Here is a 23,258-nt window from a genome sequence, read left to right on the forward strand (position 1 = left end):
TTGGAAAAAATATACAATCGTATTATCTAATATTCTTTTTTCCTTTCTTTTTCATTATTTGTTATTATGCTTATGATAAATATTATTTGCAACAAATTCTGGTTTATTTTTAACAAAATCCTTTCTAGAAAGTAACGCTTATTTCCTCCGAAGGAATTCCAACTTTACCTTTATCACTTTATTTAATCTCTGAAGAACACGCAATTATTACTTTTTTCTTTTATTCAAACGCGATTTCAAACGCGATAAGAAGTTTCAGCCAATTAAAAAGTTAACTTTATAACAAATTCTCTTCTCACTTTCTCCCCACCCCCTCTCCCCTACAATCGCAAATTCCCCGAATACCAATAATTTTTTCTTCGAAAGTGGGGAGAGGGGAGGAGGATCGTAAAAATATCGACACCGGGAAAGTTTATCCGAACGTGTCAGTGCATCGCGCGATCCCCATCCTCTTTAATTACACGCTTTCGAGAATTTTTACGTAACCCTCTCCTCTCTCTAAACAAGAGGAAATATGCAACGTAACGAGGCCACCGATTTTACCCTCCTCCACCCTCATTTGGCTCATAAATCAACGACACATCCACGGTCCCAATTCGGCAAATCGATCCGACTCTTCGGCAAATTTCTCCCCGCATTATCTCCGCATCGAGTTTCCAAACTGCAAACGAGGAGAACTTTCTTCCAATATGCTTATCGCCGGCTACCAGCTTCTCCTGTTATATACCAAATAAAACGCATTCGAAGTTTACATGCCGTTGTACTTGTTACTTGTTCTGGCCGTTTCGAGTTTCCCGTTTTGTAACAGTACCTACCTACCTATCCACCTACCTACCTACCTATCTATCTATCCACCGGTTTGTAAAAGTTGCGAGCCGATTCTCGCTGCTGAACCATCGAATACCATCGATAGCTTGTTTGTTCGAAACTTTCCTGCGCGCTTCTGAATTTTCCAAAACCAAATGTATCGTTTCCGCGCTTCCGTGTGCACCCCTCCGCTTCCCCCTTTGTGTTTCGAATTTCGAAAATCGAGCTTGCGCGAAAGGTTATCGTGAAACGGGGCCAGGATAAAGGATTTTTTTTTTTTTTGAGATAAAGTTTCGAGAAGAAATACTTTCGTCTTTTCGTTTCGTAATGTGAGTGAAATTATTAAGGATCGATGTGTCGTTTATGAGAGAAAGAAAATGACGATAAATAAACGAGCGGGGATAAATGGAATATATTTTAAGCAAATCGCCGTAAAAATAATATATATCATCGAATAATTATTATTCTTTTCCTCGTCGCACCGTGTTTCAAACAATAAACGAGGAGCGATAAAAGAATTGGAGAGGAATTCCATATAAATTCCACGTTTAATGGTCCTCTTTAATACAGAGGAAATCGTGGACGGCCATAATTCAGCATTAGCTTGACAAAAGTTACGTAAATTCGCGGATAAAACTGGAGCTCGCCGAGTTTTTCCACGGTGTGGTTATCCACCGGAGATCGAGAGACGTGGCCCGTTTCCTTGCTCGTTCGCCTCCCAGTCCTTTCCACGTTTTAGAAGATGGTGGATAGAACGAAGGGAGAAAGCGAAACTAACTGTGAGGACTTATCACGAGTTGCCCCCGAATCCCTGTGAAATTTCCTGCCGACCGTTTGCTTTTAAAACGCCTTGCGGTGAGGACGAGAAACTCTTTCGAGGGCAACAGGGAACATCTCCAGCCTTAATGGGAAATAATAAGGAACGTGGTTCGTGCGCTCGATAGCGAAGTAACTCGGAGATACGGGTTGCAGTGCCGTATGCAGCGGCTCGTGAAAGTATTCGAATAAGTAAAATTGTTGGAAATAAATATTTTCCATCTTATACTATCGAAACACTATCGCTTGTATTATTAATGATATTAGTAGAAAATGATGGTGTATTGTGCATAACGTTTGGATCAACGATCCAGTAGGATTATATTAATTTTTCTTAATTTAATGATTACTGGAAAATGAAATCGCTCCATTACGCGCGATCCATTATGGTTTTCATGCGGATAAATTTTTTATTCGAAAAAAGAGAAAAAAGTCAGGAGTTTTTCAAGTTAAATGAATTTTGTATCTGACCGTCCGACTAGTCGTATCGAACGTTAAAGTCTGACGAGGTATTTTACAACCATGACCAAACGCGATTTCGGAGCTCCGCCGTGTCCAACAATCGGGTGTTTCGAAGTTAATCACTGTCGAGATAAGATTTACTATCGTTTTACGAGATTTATAAAATTGGATAGACGGAGTGAAAAGAATTTTCAACACGTTGACGAAGAGTGGAATTTTATATATGATGGATAAGTTTTTCGGATCGACGAGGCCGTTGGTGAAATTTTTAGCAATTTAATTTAAAGAGATTATAAAGGAAAAAAGAAATTCGAAATTTTATTATCATATATGTGTACACGGTGTATCCAGTGTTTGTGCAAAAATTAGAAACATAGCTTGACAATTAATTCTTGCGTAATAATTTTTAAAACTTTTGGGAATATTTCTATTCGGCATGGATCATAAATTTTTCAATATTTTACGGACTATCAAATTAATATTCGCGCATAGATGGTTGCCCAATTTTTTTCTATTTCTCCAACAAATATTTCCTACAATTAATATTTTCATTTTTATCATTATCTTGCAAAATTGATTCTTTTGTCAGATCCAAACATTAGTCGCTGAATGCTTTTCCTGAGTAATTGTATTGTATGAATAGCCATGCTATTTAGTATTGTAAAATTTAGTAACCGTTTTCATGATTTCATTTACTATTCACATATTCTTTTTATTTCTATTCATAACGATTGCCGTAAACTTCGTTTGCATAAATAACGGGACAACGTAAATTGGTTGTTACGTAAATTCTGTAACGAATATGACACGTTATCTAAACTCGAAACTCATCCTCGAAGACTTAAAATAAAATATATTTAATAACGCGAGAGATTTACACATTCTCATTCTCTAAATCTTAAAATTTCTTCATAAAATTTGCCCGTAAATTCAATTCAACGTTTCTTTCACGTCTCTTTCTTTTATTTATTTCCTTTGTGATAAATTTTATCAATATCCGGAGACACATATATAATTAATTTCCAAATGTAAGGATAAAAAATCCATCCAATTCGTGAAATTTACTTCAGCTTCTTATTTGAAAAATCGTTTCATTTTCAATTATCAATTATGGATTTCCTTTATCAATTATGGAGCTCAAACTTAATCTTAATCTTTCCCGTTAATTAATTTTCGATTGTAAGAATAAAAATATCAACATATGTATATATATGTTGAATACTTCTTCACGATAAAAAATCGTGAGTTCTGTCGAGAATTCGATTAACAGAAGTGAACGTCTTCTTCTTCTTCTTCTTCCTCTTTGATTACGGCCCTGGACATACGGTGCACCGCGTTTTAATGGCTACGAGAAGTGGCCGATCTCCTCTCGAAGAACCGAGCGAAAGCAACTTTCTCGTCGTGCCGCGTGATCTTTCGCTCCGCGAGTTCCACAACGAGCGACAATCCTACGCGATTTTCCATTCGTCGAACACGTATAGACGTACACTATCGTCTATAAATATCTGGACAATCTCTGACGACAATGGAAAAATATTATTAAACTTTATGGTTGCCTGGAACTTAATTGCAATTTTTGAAGTTATGTCGTTTCGAACTTTTCCACGTTATATACCGGCCGATTGTGCAATAATTAAAAAGATATGCACAAAATAAATAATAATTTGTACATATTTATATATATATATATGTTTCAAGAAACGTTTTAAGAAATTAGAAAAGTGTGATTTTCATCGTGGAATATAATTTTCGCAGGACTTTATAAAGTTTTTATAAACGTATATAGCATCATTATAAAAATTTGAGATCCCGTGATTTGTCAATTATTAAAAAAATTACTTCGTAGTTTCATTTTATCATCACACTATTGCAACGAAGCATTTTTGCGGAGAGATTATTTTGAGTGAGTTATCTCACGTAACGTATGGAACAACAAGCAAATAAGACTTAACGTTTTCAGGAAATTAAAATATTAATTAAACGACGTGTCATAATAAAGTGACATGTCGCATAATAAACATGGATTCGAAGTTTTAAACATGTCACTATTAAAAATCGTAATTTATTTTCCCCATCCTGTAATGGAATTTAATGATCGGCCAATAAATAATAAAAATATATGTCATCTTCGCGTGAAATGGCGAGATTGTAAATTTAAATTGTTTACTTGAAAATTCATCAACAATATATTGAAATTAAATACGCGATTCCTCGGTGTGCCGGTTTTAAATATCATTGCTTGAATTAATCACGCGCATTGTATATGACTCTTTTATGATACGCGTGTGGTATCGATTCGAGATGTAAATTAAAAATCAGTACGACATATTAAAAACAATAAAAGCGATATTTTTAAACGATACGCGTTTGAACCGTTTTGTTTAAAGTTTGTCCAAAAACTTTGCACAAATTTTTTTATCCAATTAAAATTCAACGAAACCTGTTTATTCGTTTATTCGAAGGAAAGCGGTTTACTTTTGAGAGGTAGTGTATTTCCCCGTAGAATAAGCTTGGAGGTTTTTACTATTCTCTTGTCTTCAACGTGGTTTTCATATCGTGGTTCTCATCTATTAATCAACTTGTTTGTTGAACACACTCGTTACATTAATTCTAATGATGGAGTAAATCAGCTGCGAGCTAAAAAAAACACGGGAAAAATTATTCATAATTTTCCAACAAAATCGATTCTTTCTATCACTTTTGCAAATAGAAAAAACAAACTCGGAAATAACTCGAAAAATTGTTTAATAAATATTGAAACTACAATATTTTAATAACAGATCGTTAACAATGCATACTTATGTAACCTTTTTTACCAGAGTATCCAATTATCCTATATTTCACTATTGTATACAAATTGAATTTCAAAGGGGAAAAAATTAAATATTATCCGGACTTAAAATAACTTTTCCAATAGTAATCTTCATGTGGGCATCTGGGTACCCATTTCTTCGATGATTTCGTGTTCCAATTTCTTTTTTTCGAATATGTGAAGATCGTAGAAAAAAAAAGAGTTATTAAAATTTAACAGAATTCACAAAACGATTTAACAAAAGAGCTGGACGAATGGAAAGGATTAAACCGACCTTTAAATCTTTCGAAGCGAGTCGGGATTAATATTATACGTAGGAAATTACAGTTTAAAGTAAGTTTAAATCGAAATTAACATGTCAGAAAGGCGGAGAGAGGAAGGCGGCGAGAATTCCAGGATGAATGCTAATTAGGATTCATCGTTAAACCTTTACAAAGGGTTACGCACACGCGTAACCGGTCAACCGAGAAATTAATGCAAATATATGCGAGAGCGTCTTTTCCGGAAGAACATTCTTGCGTATCCTCGAATGGTAAACCCGAGGACTTTCCACGCCGTTTCCAGGAGATGGTCGGCCACGATGGAAACCTGTTGGGCGACTAACCTACCTGAGACCACCTACGACCTTCTCCAGCAACGTGTGGTGTGGCGTGGTGCACAACCTCCGGTTGCACAACCAGGATTTATGCGTATGCAAAGAGTTATTATCGAACGCGTCATTCCGTTCTATTTATGAAGTTATATCACAATCTGCGTGCACTCGAAAGTTCCAACAGCGTTGAATAGAACAGTATTGTGCAGCGATATTGAAACGTAGATACGTTTAGACGATTTATGAATGTCTCCGATCTTCTTTTCCTTTTTCTTAATTAAATTTGACAGACGAATATTATTTCGATATTGACTCGAATTGCATTAATAATTCACAATTTTAATTGTAAGATTTTTCAACGAAAGGAGAATTTAGATGTTATTTTACGGATTATTCCAATTGTTTCATTTTGAAACAAAGAAATGTCCTCTATTAAATCTTCCTTTCGAGGATTGTTAAGATATTTCTCCTGTTAAAACAGAGTTCTTTGCCACTTTCACTGAGTACGTGTGTTTCGATAGAAGTGGAACAGACAATGATAGTTTTCCGGATCATGGTTGTCGATTAAGGTTGTGCAATTGCGGCTGTAAACTGCCGCAGAAAGGTCGAAGGTGCTTTAGGCAGTGTAGTAGTTGAGTGACGGGTTTCTAGCACACAGATTTTCACGAGTGTAACTGTTACCGTATTTTCTGCCGCGATAGAACCATGTTTGTTTTCGCTTTGAAATCTGAACCGTTTGAAATTTAAATATCGGCGATTTTGTGTATTTACGATTTAGATGGGTGTGCGCGCTATCATTTTCAACTATTGACAAATTCTTTTTTTTCGCGCGGAAAAATTCTCTTGTTTGGCTCGATAGATCGATAAAATGTTTTGCAGATTTTTAATTTTCCACGTTTTGTCGAATGTATGTATATATATGTTTATTTTTCCATAAAATATTCCCATAATATTTCACAAGATAAATGGAATAAATATTAAATTGTAAGTGATATTCTGCTTGGATATTCTATTCTTCTCTAGTTTCTATCGAACAATTTTTTGCAATTTTATTATTTATTGAAATAATAACATGTACATGTAAATTCGTCGTATATCCATCAATTCCAATGTATAGAATTAAAATATTCGATATTATTTTGTAGAAAATACCAATTAGTAGTTCCAATAATTTCCAGTCTGAGTATTCGATGCATTAGAATAGATCAAATCCAATAGGTTTAGTATTCAAATGGAGAAGCCAACCATGAAGTAAGATCTATACCTGTACACCACTAATTCTAGGCATTGTAGATACGTATAGGGTGTCCCAAGAAAAGTGTTCAAGAACAATGAATTCTTATTATAGAGCAATGTAATATATATTGAATTAATGTAAATATAGAAGAATTAACAATCATAATTTCAAGATGGAATTTCTTCATTTATATTTAATATATTATTTTCTGTATTCAAGTAGCTCGCAAATATGTAATTACATTTCATAATTACACTTAATTAATCCCTTAAGATCCACTTTCGTAATATTACGCGTGGGTAAATATTATCTCTCGCCATATATCCAAAATTAGAAATTTTATTCCAAAAAGTAAATTTACATAACGATACAATTTTATTGATTAATATTCAAATTCATTGATGAATGAAGAAGAGTGTTAGTCATTTAAAGGTAACGATCTCTCAAAGAATCAAATATTTAAGGAAATTGTCCAATTTAGATTTTTCAAAAAATTATTCGCTAAATATCGTTCTTTTTCTTTTTATTTCTCGAAACTGTCAAAACTTTCGAAACAAAGAATAATTATTAGTGAAACTCGTTGTGTAATATTTCCACGCAAATTGGAGCTATTAGTTCTTACGTCTTCTGCAACAGAACATTATTCATTCAATTGATCTCTACACGTCGGAATACTTTCATGGCCTATATCCACATAGATAAAATAAACTACTAACTAAATTTTAACTAAATGTTACAAAATTCGTGAAATTTTAAATTCCATTTATAACTTTCATCCTATTGCAAATCCAAATATATCACATACTCTCCATTATAAATTCAAAAACGGAAATTGTTCCAAAAAAAAAAAATAATATTCCTCTATTCACAAACATTCGTCGATCAAAAAAAGGAAAAAAAAATAAAATAAAATAAAGGAGATATACTCGTCATTTTTCTCGAAATTTAAAAGCCTCTTAGGCATCTAATGCAAGTCTCTTTTACACCTTTCCACCGAGTTAAGTCCATAAAACTTGAAATCATTACTTTTTAACAAGCGTGTACACGGTTAACGTACGGCATGCATCTCGAGACTCAGATACACATCTAGCCATAGAGAATTTCAAAATGATTCGGCTCGTGCACGAGGTGTTGCGAGATCAAACGACGTTCTCGTGGAGAGGAACCGGTTCGCTTGTAGTTCTATCGTATCGCGGTAAGCTTCTTTTATAAATGACTAGGCATAAAGCAGACGCGAAAGGGTTATATCGTCCAATTAAATGCGTCGATAGTTGCCCCGTTGTAACCAATTACCTTAACTTACTGAGAAACTGCCGTGTCTGAATATGTATTAGGGAAGGGATTATTTATCGCCGGCCATTCGTTTCGTCACTTTGTGCATTAACAGCGATCGCTGCCCCGAATTTATATAAAACTGGATACTTCGAGACACGATGGAACGGATAAGGAAAATTTACTCTAATGAGCTCCCTCCGTCTTTCTTCTTTTTTCTGATAAATCAACGTTCGATCTATTAGGATATCTCGTTTCGATATTCCATCAATCGAGGTCATCGATGCACGTGTGGATATGTATTATTGAATCGTACGTGCTGTTGATCTGTAGATTGATTATTGTGTACAGGCCATTCCAGATCCATAGTACAGTAGACTCTATATATCGAATTGTATGAGAGTGATACGTGAAAAATTGAATACTTTTACCGAGGACAGATCAGAGTAAAAGATCACGGTAGATTGAATTAAAAAAATTAATATTCTCAAAGTTACGAAGAATTTGAATTTGACTTACATAGGGTGATAAAAAATAGTCGTAAATTTTAGCGTCTAAAGTGAAATAAGCCTCGAGGAAAATTTGTTCTCTCTTTCTCCAAGAACAAAAGATTTCACAGTTGATCCCAATAAATTCTCATCGCCTTGACCAAAACTTGCGTCGAAAGAAAAAAGAAAATCTAATAACTTCAAATTACGAAAACGAGAAACCTCCTCGATTTATTCGTTCATATAATAATAGATATAATAATTTCGATACAGTGTACATATATATATATATTCGTGGACAATGTCGAGAGGGATGGATCTCGATCCACAGGGTGACGGCCTCGCTACGACGGACGGTGTCGTCGTAGTTTCGGGTTACACGAAGGATCGTATGGATCGTGGCGAACGCAATTAAGGATTACGCGGGCGGGCGTAATCGTTCGAACAATGCCAGGACTTTTACTCGTGATATTATCACGCCATTGTACCATTGTATCCGGCGCGATACTAAATCGCGAGATAAAGGCAAAGGTTGAATGAATCAGGGGCGGGGGTGGGGGCGAGGGGGGAAGGTGCGACCAGGTTCGAGCAGTTGTATAAAGCTTATCCATTAATATCGTGAAAGCTGATTTACATCGTTCAAAGGTGGATCATATATGCATGTATTGGTTTACTTTTGTCGAGTATTTTGTGTACTTGGTGCGTGGAACTTGATTTAGGTAAATCTCTTGGGGAGGGGGAGGAGGGGAGATGTTTATGAACGTACCACGGGATCGAATTTTGTTTTAGGCATTTATATACAAGGTGTTGCATTTAAATTAATCTATTTGAATATTTTGAGAGTAGATTCGAACAATTGTTTCGAGGGATGTAAATTGACGAAAGAATGGATAAAAATGTTTCATTTATACCGATCTGTTTAACAATTTCGATGAGGTTACGTCGAATAGTTTCGAGGATTCGTTAGAGGATAAACTTTTCCTTGATTTCATTTGCAATCGTATCAAAAATTCTAAACCATTCAATGGTTCGTCCAACTGGATTTAATTGGCAAAAGTGGCTCGATCAATCTCCAACTCGAATTTCATTTCAATAAACCCTGTTTAGGTAAATATAGCAGTAACTTTTGCTTCACGAAACCCTTTCCGTTCAGAAAATTGGATCAGAAAACTCGTCGGCGAATCATTGAACAATTTCTCTTTTCACCTCTCCTACGCCGAACTCGACCTCTTTAAGCAGAAACTGCGAGGCGCTAATAGATCAGCTTTCCATGTTCTCGCGTCATTTGCAACGCGAGTCTTACGGAACACCGATTTATACCGCAGAGATTCTAGGCCACTGGATGTTTCTCAAAGATGAGCTACGTTTCTCTCTTATGTATCTTTTACCAAGAAAGAAAAAACTCGATTTCATTATCATTCTTTCGACACGTCGTTACGTCATGATGACATATATTCGCACTCGATAACGCGACACATCGTATTCTAATTTGGAAAATATTCGACTGGAAGAAAATTCACGACGGAAATATAAAGCATCGTAAGCACGGTTGATAACCACGGTTACACAAATTGCTGTCGAATCCGTTGAGAGGTGGTAAAGTAGCCAAGTGAGTGTACAATTGTGTTGGTAAGAGACAGACGGATGGAGGGGAGAGGGAGGGGAGGAAAGAGAAGGGTATATCCCTTTCTCGAGCGATAGTAAAGTTGTCCAGTTGCTCCGGGGCACTTAGTCGGTTGCGTAATTCTGCCAGAGCATTCCACTGGTCCACTGTTAACAATCTGTCTGACTATACGGATCACGATTGACCGATTGGCAAACACGATAGACACTGGCTATTCGCTTTGTCCCCGGGGATCTTTTGAAGATTCCATGTTGTTTCAAGTGCACGGCTCGTTGTCGAGAGTCAATAAAAGATGGATGGAACTTTATCCAAGTACGCATATCTTTTGTACTTTACTTACGCTTAAATGACCGATTGTCCCGCCCGTGTTTTCATCCCTCCTCGTGGCTCGTATCAACTTATTCTCAGAATCGCATATATCGCGTAGATTGAGTATCAACTGTTTCCTATTTTTATATATGTATCTGTCCGTTATGCAATTTAATTGACTCGTGTGTAAAATTTATAGGTGTTGCCATAATTAATTCTTACGTCATATATCCAATTAATAATTTTAGAATTTACGGGTTTGCTCAGATTATTGAACACCAATTTTTATCGTCTGTAAATATATTATTCACGAACGATTAGTTTTACGCGATTTAGAAATTCATTTTATATAATCACTATTCTCGCCTCGCCTTTAATGTAGATTAGATTACAAGAAGTTGGTTAACATCGTATAGGCAATCTCGAACGGTAATTCTAGTGGAACGTTTTCAATCGTGAAACTTGGTAAACCGCGAAACGAAATTTATGGTGGGGGTCGAAAAAAAATCTCTTACAGAGAAATCTGTAAAATTTGAAAAGCAAATTCCATTAAAGAGGATCATGATACCTCTTTTGAATTACACACACGATGTAGCGCGTTTCAAATGCGAATGTACACCGCGGATCGAAAACGATATTTATTTTTCGACTGGAATTTATCGTTTTCACAAAAAAAAAAAAAGTACCACTTGTCCAATCCACTTGTTACGATTTCATACCGTTTTATCCGTTTATTTTCCATTAGAAATGGAAATTATACGTACTCTATCTGTCTGGCATTTCAAAATTTTATGCTCTAACGCGATCTCAATTTGGACTTGATTTTTCAAAGATTATAATCGGAGAATCGAATGCAAAAGGAAGGACTAGAAGTAAAAATTAAGGCAAGTTGGAATTAACAATGAGATTCTAATTTCCTTGTGTACCAATTATTATATTGTTCGAAAATAGAACACTGGAGAAGAAGTGAATCGATTAAAAAATAAAAGTAATATATTTCGTTCATCACGGTGCATCGTAGTATTTAAAACAATAAACAAAATCATTCCATAATATCTATACCGCTCTTATTTCTCAAAAATGTGTGGAAAAATTCAACACTAATCTCGTTCAAATATTTAAAAATATTTCTCTTCGAGCGATTCGGAGGATGAAATTTTCCAAACACAAACGGCGATAACCTCCTAAAGCTGGGAACAATAACAACGCTAGAATGTGACACGAAACAAAACAAATCGCGAAGTATGAATCACATAGTAAAATAAAAACAAGAGAAACCCGGAAGGACAATAAACATCTTACTCGAGTGTCGTCGCAGTTTCTCGCCAAACTCGCTCGTTCTCACATCGTTTCCACGGCCTGTTCACGCGCCACCGATAATTACACCTTCTCCGTTTCTCCTCGTGAAATCCACGGCCCCACCTCCGCAAAGGCCATGAACGAGGGCGAAAGCAAGGAAACTCGATCGCGTCAGGTGATTTTCTGTCCATTTTGATCCTTCCGTGTTAATTAACTAACCGGTTTCTGAAAAGAAGTTGCGGTGATAATTAGTCGTCGAGTGGCCAGCGGCACGAAATTAACGTGGAATTTCGGGAACTCGGTTTTTCACTTGAACGTTCGTTAATTTGCCTGTTTGTGTGTTAAAAGTTTGGCCGGATGACAGGATTCGTCGATACGGCGGAGAAAATTGAGTTTCCAAAAGTTGGGGATAGAACGTGCAAGTTTAAACCGTTTTGATATTCGAGGTTATGCAAATGAAGCTTTGAAACGACGCTTTAACGTTAGAATATACATTGCGGGGAGGGATGGGGGTATATAAAAAGGTAGAATTATCAATCTGTAATTCGTAGTTGAATATAATTCGTACATGGTTGATTAAGATTATTGCAACATTTTTGAAAACAATTATACGTGTGCAAAAGTTTAGTGTTAACGAGAATTATTTAAAGTGTTAATTCAAATAGTTTCGAAGAAGTTTTATATGTTTTATATAAAAGTTATTTCGAGTTAGAAAAAGTGAAGATTAGGAGAGAGAGATAATCGAATTCGAATAAAATTTGAAGTAGAATATTGTTCGATAAATTAATCCTATATTATTTTATTTTAAGAAATTTACGTTAAATTCATTCTATGTCATATGACTCCACGTATCTCGAATTCGTCCCAGAAACTCTTCTTTTCGCCGAGACATTTTAGTTCTCGAGACGTTCCAACAATTTTACACGAGAAGCTTCGTTCTCTCTCGAACAAAGTAACTGGCAATAGCAGCAACGTTCCCCCTCCCCAAGAATCGCGGATCGCAATTTATCTCGTCGACTTAAAACTGTCACGTATTTTGCATTTGTTCCTCGCGCGTAAAAATATAACTTCTTGGCGCAACGAAACATCCGCCTCTTACGTATTACCCCCAGTGCAAAATTTATACCAGCTGACCGACTCGAATTACCTTCCACTCCTTTTCACCGCGAAATTTTCACCAAGAAATTTTCGCCATTAAAACAAGAGCAATATCGGGGAAGAAAGCGGTATATTTCAGCAATAAAAAAGCTCGCCAGGTTCGTAACGTATGGCATTTCCTTAGGGCAATGACCGAGGAGGAATCTTTTTTCCTTTGTCAGATGAAAAAGTATCGAGTTTCGCGATATTCATCCCCGTATTATCTTCCGTACAACATTCTCGAGAGATGTATTTTTAAATTATTATCACTCTTGTTTTTCTGGCTACGATAGTTTCCACAAAATATCGCCTTTCTTCTTAATAAGGAATGAAATTTTCCTTTCCCTCTTTTTCCCTTGGAACTGAAGCTGGTCTTACTTTCGATAATAAGTTTATATGTCTTCCTCGTGTGACAACGCCAATGATCGATTAGAGTTATTAAAGTTGGTTGGAATTGTTATGCAAATTGTATTTTCGATTATGTAAATACATAATAGCGATCCAATTGTCAAATACATCCTTGATTTTATAAAAATATCGAACAATATTTTTCTTATTGATGTTATAATGTTAAAATTAGACCAGCTATTGCTAATCCATCGAAAGGCTTTTCTCTTGTCGCGTGTGTAACTTTTCACTCGTGTAAACGCAGCTTAACTCAATGTTGAGGGGGCGTAGCAACCCTTCCGACGTTCCTTCATTTCGTTTATGATATTAATTACCAAGTTTCCACCCCGTTAACGAACTTTGGCCGCGTCACGAACTTGCGAAAGCATAAAGCCGACGAATCGACGAATCGAGAAAAGTAAAGGAGCGGTGATTCGATTAATCATCCTCCATGTAATTACTTCCCATCGAAGAAACTTTTTCCTTTTTTATTCCAACGTTTAGATTGAGCATTATGGGGCGGCCGATAGAAATTTATGGTGCGAAATTTTAATTACAAGCGTTTGATTTAAGATTTGCTTAGAAGTGAGAAATTGAAGCTGAGCGAATTGGAAACCGCGGTTTCGAAAAGCTATAAATTCAAAGTGAATTTTAATGAAAAAAGAAAAAAAGAGGAGAGAACACAATAGGAAGATTTCAAGGATAAAAGTTAATAACAACAAGAAAAACGAATGAATATAGTGTTCGAGAGATGAACAATTATTACGGAAAGTTTTGAGTTTCGAATTGTACATTACTACAACAAGAGAGAGAGAGAGAAAAAAAAACAAAAACGGGAAATTGAAGATAAACGTTTAAACAGTTGATTTGCATGCGCAGAAAATTTAATGCAAATGTCTGCCGTTATATAAAAGAATTTGTTAGTACGATTGTAATGTCCATAGATATCGCGCGCGTGCACACATATGAAAACATATGTCCGGCTTTCTCTGGTATTCTGGCGGCCCGCCAGATTAATATTGAGTGGTCGAGCGAAATACAGGAATCTGAAATATTAGATTTCACGATACGGTACGCGATAAAGTGGGAGCATTGCGTTTTTTCTATCGAAAAAAGAAAAAAAATTGGAAAAAGAGGGAAAGAAATAGTTTTCCAAGCAATATGTCGCAATATCCATGCATATATATATAGATTCTTTGCAAGTATCCCTAAAAAAGCACGATGTATTCGAAATGTCTCGTTTCTGGAAAGAATCTATCGATGTAATCCTTATAAATCGAACGATTGATAATTTATCTGATAATAGGATCGTAACAATTGGACGAAAAAATTTTCCAAAAAAAATTAAACACAATTCCGATCGATTGTACGTAATTCCTCCGATAACACGGATCATATAAATCATATAAATCAATAATTATAACGTTTAACGAGAAAGCAGAAGGTATTAAATTTCGCTTGGAAGAAGATGAAAACCTTTGAACCTTCCTTCATCGCTATTTCCTTTATCCAACGTCATTAAAGTTTCAAAATATTGAAACAATTTCCTAACAATTTTTCGAACTTGGAAAAAGAAAAAAGAAAGAGAGGAATTCTTTCAGAGTTACAATAACGACGTACAATCTCATCAAAGGTAGGAAGCATAAACGATGGTGTGTCTCTTGCTTTGGATGAAAAAAAGATTGAAGAAATTCGCCTGGCCCCTCAGACACATGGCGCTCTCAGCGTTTTTTCCCGCGCCTTTGTAAGAAGGCACACGGTGCCATCGAGGAGGATGCAACAGATAGACACGTAGAAATAACAATCCCTTCTCTTTCCAAGGATTTAAGACTTCTTCCAAGATTTCTTCCATTTGCGCGCCGCTTTTTCGTATTTCCCTTTTACCTCTTCTATAAACGTATACATCCTCTTTTGTAGCTTTCAATAGCTCTCAATCCCTCGTTCGAGATACACGTTCTAGGATAAAACAGAAGGAAAGAACTCGTGGAAGGGCACGTACATCCTCCATTTCGTATCCTCCTTTTCTCTCGACCTTTTCCTTTTTCCTTTTCCTTTTTTTCTTTTTTCGAGAACTAGGTTGGAGAGCGACCGTTTACGCGAAATATCTTCAACGAGGACACTGTTGTTACCGTGCTCTCCGTTTCACCGTACGCGAAGATCAGATTTTATGCAAACCTGCGGCTGTTTGAAATTCGAGAAATAATAATAATAATAAAAGAAAAAGAAAATTTGTGGATTTTCCTCAAAAGTTTCCCTCGTGAAATTTCCCATATTTACCTTTCTGTCCATTATTTCTTATTGTTTTTACAACGATCGATCGATCAAACGGAAAAGAACGGTCGTTGTAATGTAGTTTCTTTTATCCCTTTAATGATATTCATCGAATCGTAATTTTTTTTTAAAGTCTACCGATTTGGAAATATCTGTTACGACCTGTCCTTTATCGCATAGGGCTTTCAATGAATAAGTTTGCGAATTCGTATATTCGTGTTTCGATCAAAGGGGTGCTGCTTTGCAATAAGATACAGGAATTCCAAATCATTTGTTCAGGATAAATGGATATATTCTTGTGTTGGAATAAAAATAAATGTTCCAAAATCTAATATTTTTTTCATTTTGTCGTATCTTTCACAATTATTATTGAATTTTAATTTAATAATTCGTTCCTTTAGCGATGTTACAACATTTGTTATAACGTAGAGTACAAAGTTTCAAACAGTTTAGAACTATACAGTTTTAGCAACAGAAATTTCCGATGAACCTAACGTTTCACAAAGTTTCATCGAAAAAAATCTGCTCACGCTTCTATCCACTTGTCCCGTCGATCTCCTCCTTAACTCTGCTACGGCCCTCGAATTTTTATGTCCTGCTCTCCCTCTTATCCAAGAAAACAAGAAGACTCGTAACGTTTTAAAAGGAAACGTTAAATAAAATATCAATTTTTCAAACATTAAAGTACGATTCAAAATAAAAAAAAGAGAACGATCTCCAACAAACAATTCGCCATATAATTCACAAATGAATTTTTCTCGTCATAACCTCAAAAACTCAGATTACATCATCATCATCATCATCATCATCCTTTGTTCCCCTAATTCTGGCCGGTTACGCGTCATTAAATCGAATTCGCGATCCGGATAAAAGAGATTCCGTGGGAATCTCAAGACCACGCACATTTCAGACAGGAAGAGTAAATTTCATAAATATGAACGATCTTTCGCGTGACGAGGCCAAGTGAGGCGCCATCTTCTTGCTGTTGTTAACTGAATTTAATTAAAACTTCGTCAGGTTCCTCGGAGCCATCTAATCCGATAGAAATGTCTCGGTTGTTCGGTGGTTAACCATCAACACGGGACAATCATTTGTGTGGGAACGCGAGGTCCAAAGAATAATTCCACGCAGCTCTACGATATATATTCATGCCATGTAAATTGGGAGAAACGATCGCTACGAGACGTCTGAGCCTTTGGCTCTTTTTTTTGGCTTCCGGATTGCATAATTACTTGGAGACCGAAAATCGTGCAAAGATCTTTGGTCGAACTTTTTAATCATTGGCATCATTTTAATATCGTCTCGTATGCAGGATTAACGGATTATTGAAATTGTAATTATATTTTTTTAATAATTCGCGATAATTCGTTAAATAGATACTGTTAAATATGAATTATATCGTTCTAATCTTTTTAATATCCTTCGATGTACGGAGCATCGATTATAATTTTCTATTTTTATATTTGATATTAAAATTTTTTTTGCCTTTTTTTTTAATACGAACTCTGTGAACGAATTTTGGAGATCGTATAACGTGTAAATTTTTGATAAGGATTTTTGAATAAGGACTAAAACGGGACAATAGATCGATGGTATTTGATTATCGGATATTAAAAGCGTAATTCATCGTCGACGGCCTTATCGAGAATTAATAGGTAAATTTATCAGTTCGATGCTTTCTGTCTAATTAGCTTCGCTAACTGTTTAACTATAAATTTTCTGCTTGTCGTTCGGATTAAATCTGTTTTCGTTGGATTATTATGCTCCGATTATTCCATACTTATTAACAATTAGAGGATAAAATCTTATTAATTATATAAATTACGTCATAAATTTTTACCAAAATATATTCACCAGTAATTTTATTAATTTGATCATTCGAAAAAGCGGTCGAATAATTTCCAGAAGAATTATTCTTGTTTCGAAAAATTTATATTCTTAATTAGATAGAATTAGATAGAAACGATGTATAATAAAAGCGTTTTTACAAGATACAATTTAAAAAGCAGTGCGTGTCAAGTGTAATAAATTAATCGAATTAATGCGAGCAGTTAATTTTATCGTGTTGAAAAAAAATTTTTTTTTACATAACACTTCAATTAAGCGTTATCTCGTGATTATGTAAATAATTTTTCATTTCCATTCGGATGTATATCTAAATTGGAAAGATATTCCGTTATTCAAATATAAAGAAGAAAAAAAAGAAAGAAAAAGTATTTAATTCAAGACTTAATTAAATGGAAAAAAAATAATTATACCTTTGCATTTACCATAATCGCGTGCATAAAATAGATACTATGTAGAAATTATGTAACTGTATCGCGTCTCAGATAATTTATTAACGAGTTCAATCGTTGCAATCCGTTCTCCCAAAAATTCGACCGGTTTTCTTAGCCTTTCCTCCATCGTAACGGTATATATCAAGTGCTATCACTTTTTCTCTCTCTCTCTCTCTCTCTCTCTCTCGTTCTTCGTTCCAACTGAGTACACGGGAAAACGTAATACTTCCTTCTTCAACGTGTAATCGGCTTCTTTCATCGATGCACCGTTTCTTTACTTACCACTTGTTCGAAGACAATAATTGCGGACGTGCTTTAAGAAGCAGCGATCGTGAATAATTCCTCGGTTGATCGAATAATTTTATTCCGGAAGAGGAGAATTTCTGAAAAGAAAATAAATTTAATTGAAGAAAAAAGAAACGGGAAGAAAAATGAAAAATTGTAGTAATTTTCGAAGATAAGGAATAATCTTTTAAGTGACATCGTTTGATTAGAGAGAAAGTTAAATTTAATTATTTTCAAGTCATTAATTTCTTTCTTTTTTTTTCTGAAATATATTCCTTATTTAATAATCTCGAAGAAGAATATTTAAAACGGATACAAGCTCGATGATGAACAATCCTCGAAAACGATGCAGCAAAATATCATTGGAAATGTATCCAAGTCATCTTAAAACTCTGAAAATATCGTTCAACGATGAAGAAAACTGTGATCGAAAGCATAAAATAATTTCCCTGGCGAACATCCGATCGTCAAACGATTGTTATCGATACCAAATCGATATCGAATATCATTGTGCACACGTATACGCGTAATGGCGGAATACATTTGCATTAAACAGTTGGGGGTGTAATAACTAATTTCACGGAAGAGAGATCGGAAGTTTATTCAAGTTCGCGTGGATTCCAGGCAGATGTTTCAAGATCTAAACAGGGGCAAGTTGTGTGTACGTTTCCCCCAAGAACTAAGCTCCTACAGCTTAGTTTAAGCGTTAAACAGAGTTTAGCCGTGAAGTCGTGGGCGTTAAACGAAGTTTAACCGTGAGGTCCCAAGAACCGATTGGCTGAGCTGTCAGTTAAATTCCCGGTTTAATACCACTTGAATCAAAGCGTGGCGGAAACGGCATTGCACCGTGTTAAATGTTAACATATAATTGATTCGTATCCAAGGGTGGAATTTACGGCTCCTTTGGGAAATCGTTTTCCACGAGTGAACGCTTCGATCCTCCGAACGTAATATCGAATTAATTGTTGGAGATAATCGTTAGAAATTATGGCTATCTCTCTAATGGCTGTTCGATATCTTCCGAAACGATCTCTTTAAATTAAGCATACGAATGGCTCATTTTGTCAACCGATCTTTCCCCTCTTCTTTTTTGAATTCTCTCTCTTTTGGGAAGAAGATCAAATCGTTGAGTCTAATAAAGATTTTTTAATTCGTTAGAATTATCAAATCTTGATTAGCTATGGATTTTTTTTATTTATGATTGTTATTACGTAGGTTGGATAGTTCTGTTTACGAATAAATTCTTTCTTTTAAAATTTTCCAAGATTTCTTTGAATGAAATACGAGTATATTACAAATAGTGTTAATCAATTAACTAATTCATTTATTGTAATAAATTGATTCTTTTAAGATCAATGTTCTTATAATAATTATTTGTAATAGAACTTGTAAAAGTTATTATAAAATATTATAATAGCTAGCAAGTATATTTTTTTCTATATTAAAAAAGTTAATGGTTAGGAATATAACGTAATGTTTCTTTAATCTTCGTTCTTTAAAATAATAATTACTGATAATCATTCCTCGAATTTATATGGAATAATTATTCCATACTTTTCCACCTATCTTCTATCTTTTAATAACACTTTATTCTCTGAATTAATCCCGCTTTTTTCTTCCAACTAATCCAACTATCTATCCCCTTTCTCGGACAAAATTAATTCTCAATGGACATGGTCGATAAAAAAATCTATGAAAAATATTTTTATTCCGACAAACATACCATCCCCTGCCTCTAATTCTTCCATTCTTCCATTTAAATCCAAAAAAGAAAGAAAAGAAGAAGAAAAATCAATCAATCTACTCCGAAATCTACTCTTTCGTTCATCAATTTCACGGCTGCGTCTCGTGACTGATGACTTCCGGCCATTGAGATTAAATAAAACGAGGATCGGAATGAAAGTAGCAGAGGTGGAGATGGAAGGGCGCAAGAATGCGAAGGATTCTCGCTACGAATGGCGATCAGTCTTGAACGAAGTGTTAATCCCCGTTTTATTACGGTGCCTTCTTCAACCTGTCTGGAATCGTAGGCGTCATTCGTCAAGTAATCCAGCTACCAATTAACGATAATTACGCTTTATTACTTTTAAAGGTCGTGGACCTGATTAAAGAGTTATTCTCTCGTTGTACTGTCTCGCTTATCATTCAATTTTTTACATAATTTCGCTCGTCTAATTTCATGTATCGGTGTCAGAGTTGATCAGGAGCGAAACTCGGATTAAAACTGGGATTAATTCAACTTTCTTGGAACCGTGAATGAAGAAGAGTCGATTTTTATTTCTTTTTAATTACATTGATGAAACGACGATTGATTGAAATTTTGTAAATTTGAACGAAAAGTTGTTCTTTTCGTGGGATTTTCACTCGAAGAAAACTTTCAAAATTTATAAAACTTGAGCGACAAAGTTGAAAGATAATAATTCGTAATCTTTAATCAAATTCACTGGACTGGGCATAAAAATTTGTACACTTATATAGAATAATTATTTCGTGGTTTACGTTGTATTGTGATACTAATAATAAAATTTATTCGTGTCATGACAGATCTCTTCAAACCATGTTTCGCAGTTCTTTAACGTAGCTTTTTCTTGGAACAACGACCCCAGGCTACTAAATTATTGGCCAACAGAGTTTCCAAGGATTTATTTTGCGTGGAGGACGGGCATGACAATCGCCTCTTAACTCACAAGGGTCATGAGGTCGTGCCCAAGAGACCCACATTTCTCTCTTCACCTCTTTACCGATTCTCTTACCTCCTTCGCTGTCTCCATATATTTCACCTTATCTCATCCTACGACTCTTTCGATTTCTACTTTCCTGCTTCTCCCTGATCCGTTTGGCTTATCTCGTCCCTCGTGAAAGCTTATCAAACATTCGAGTGCAACTGTTCGGTGACAGTGATTCCTTGAGTAAAATGTTGTGTTTCCATTGATGGAATTAAATGTAAAATATTGTGAAAAATTGGCGAAGAAAATTGGAGAACGAATTGGAGATACCGTAAAGATTAATTTTCCAACAGAGAGATTATTCGCGAATATACTTTTATGGAAATTAGTTTTATACACAGTTATTTATTTACTTGAAAAAAAAAAGGAGATAGCGAGGATTCATGAATAAATTTGGAATAAATACTGAATAAATATATCTACGTGATGTAAATTTAAAATCAACATGTCATTGAATTAATTTTATGAATTAATTTATTCTTGTTTTTGAAAGTAATATCATTATCATCTTTTATATCCCGTATTTTTCACAAATTTTTCAGAGGTCTCTGTTTATACAACGTTATTGCATTATTTCCTACCGTTGGTGAAATTTTTACCGAAAACCGAGATATTAATATCGTATTAAATATGTATTAAATATTAAATATGACCATAAAATTCCATCATATTTTCTTCATCTCCGATTTTATCGTTCATTTTTAATCACTTTATTCCAAAAAAAAAAAAGAAGAAAGAAAGAAATCGAAGAAAATAAATATTCACAACACCTGAAACTTAATAAAATACAATAAAATACACCTTACTTTCGATAATAATCCTAATCCTTCGAACAAATAATATCGATCATTTTCAACGAGATACAATCAAAAATACACGTTCGATCAAAAATTTCTCATCCTCCACGGAACCATCCTCGATTTTCAACGGTGGAAAATTTAATTCCGAAAGAAGAGTGAGAGAGAGAGGTCTAAAAAAAGACGAATCTCTCGCCCGATCGAAGAAAAATTCCCGATGGGAAGGGAATAGAGAAGAAGAAAATGAAACCCGGATCTCGCATTTCATCCAATTGCGTCGTTTAAAGACGCCCCTTTGAAGTCCTCCCCCCCGTATCTGCGCTTCCATCGTTAATTTCTCTTTATCGATGTTCTTTTTCCAAGCAAAATTACACGCCACCCCGATGGAACGGTGTGTTATTTAAAATCCCGTGCCCTTTTCCACGATTCGCTGGCAAAGCCGCGCGCACGCACGGGGAAGGGGTGGCGAGAGAGGCCGGTGCGTCCTTGTCATTATTTAATTTAATCCTCAATTGGAGTTTGCCGGGCGCGGAGACACGTCTCGTTCCGCCTCAACGATGAGAAATTTCCACGGACAACTCGTGGAAACTGGCGTTCGTTGGCTCGCGCGTGGCCAACGTGGCGATCGATGAAATTGAAGAGGATAATTAGACGCTCGAGCCTCCTCGTCTGCCCGACAGTTTTTCCCGGAATTTGTTTTCCGCTCGGCGATCGTGGGCCATCGAGCCACTGGCAGAGGCCAGGGGCTGCCACGTGTTTGCGTTTACGTGGTGATTTAATTGGTGATTTACTGTACTGCCAGGTTTCGAGCGATTTTACATTATAGTGGAGAAGTTAATTGGAAATGAATTATGAATTTTTTTGAACAGAAAAAGCCAATTTATCTCTTATAATTATTGAGAAAAATAGAGAAGGAATTTAACGCGAGAATCGATTTATAAGTCAGCAGTCAGGATCTTGTATATGTAAATCAAAAGTGTATATTTATCGTTTCGTAAACAATTTGGAAATAAAATTAGAACGAGAAGTCACTGACAATTGCTCTTTCATATTTCTCTCGCAAAGGTTTAAATTTCAAAAAGTTTTTAATGATAGAAAAATATAATCGAACCGCAAGTTTAATCTGCAAATACCTTTTTTCTTTTTTACAACACTTGAATGATATCAAGCAACGTGGATCAAAGTTGACAAGTTGAAACAAGCCTGAGAGAAAAATCTAAAAACCATTGAAAAATTGTTTGTTCCCGTCAATGCTGCACACCAGTCTAAAGAAAAAAAAAAAGCAATCCTTTGATCATTTTTTCCATCAACGCTCTACGCATTACCCCGACCATAATTTCCATTTTGGAAAAATGCAAATTCTAAATTACCGCCGCACACTTTCTAACACCGTTCGTCTTCTCTCTCAGCCGATTTAAATGTGCATAATTCAAAGACTCGGCAGATACATCCCCCCTTCCACGTTTTTCCTCCCATGTTTCCTCCTTCCAGACGTTATCCGAAGCGTAAATAGGAATCACAGTGGCGCACATTCTTTTTTCGTTTCTTTCCTTCCTTCTCCCCCACACACACACGACGCGTTTCTTTTATTTCGATATTTATGATCGTGGGACCGGCGATGAGTTCCCTCCACGTTGCTGGAATACAGTGAACGAGGG

General features: G+C 35.5%; 1 protein-coding gene and 1 long non-coding RNA gene across 4 annotated transcripts in view; one reads left to right on the forward strand and one right to left on the reverse strand.

The window, feature by feature from the left end:
* Positions 1 to 23,258, forward strand: part of LOC108000921 (trichohyalin) — a 174,382-nt gene that overhangs the window by 37,368 nt on the left and 113,756 nt on the right. The window contains exon 1 of one of the 3 annotated variants that reach the window (XM_062085270.1): positions 11,758 to 11,893. The exons of the other annotated variants lie outside the window; for them this stretch is intronic. Within the exon in view, the coding sequence (XP_061941254.1) occupies positions 11,855 to 11,893 (39 nt within the window). The 5' untranslated portion in view covers positions 11,758 to 11,854. Of the gene's footprint in view, positions 1 to 11,757; positions 11,894 to 23,258 lie in introns of those variants that run through there. 3 annotated transcript variants of the gene reach the window in all.
* Positions 11,803 to 23,258, reverse strand: part of LOC114576878 (uncharacterized) — a 141,856-nt gene continuing 130,400 nt past the window's right edge. The window contains exons 2-3 of the long non-coding RNA XR_009832759.1: positions 18,075 to 18,175; positions 11,803 to 11,943 (exon numbers count right to left, since the gene is read on the reverse strand). This is a non-coding gene — a long non-coding RNA (uncharacterized LOC114576878). The remainder of the gene's footprint in view (positions 11,944 to 18,074; positions 18,176 to 23,258) is intronic.

This window comes from Apis cerana, linkage group LG14 (genome assembly GCF_029169275.1).
Source record: "Apis cerana isolate GH-2021 linkage group LG14, AcerK_1.0, whole genome shotgun sequence".
In the NCBI taxonomy this organism is placed as follows: domain Eukaryota; kingdom Metazoa; phylum Arthropoda; class Insecta; order Hymenoptera; family Apidae; genus Apis; species Apis cerana.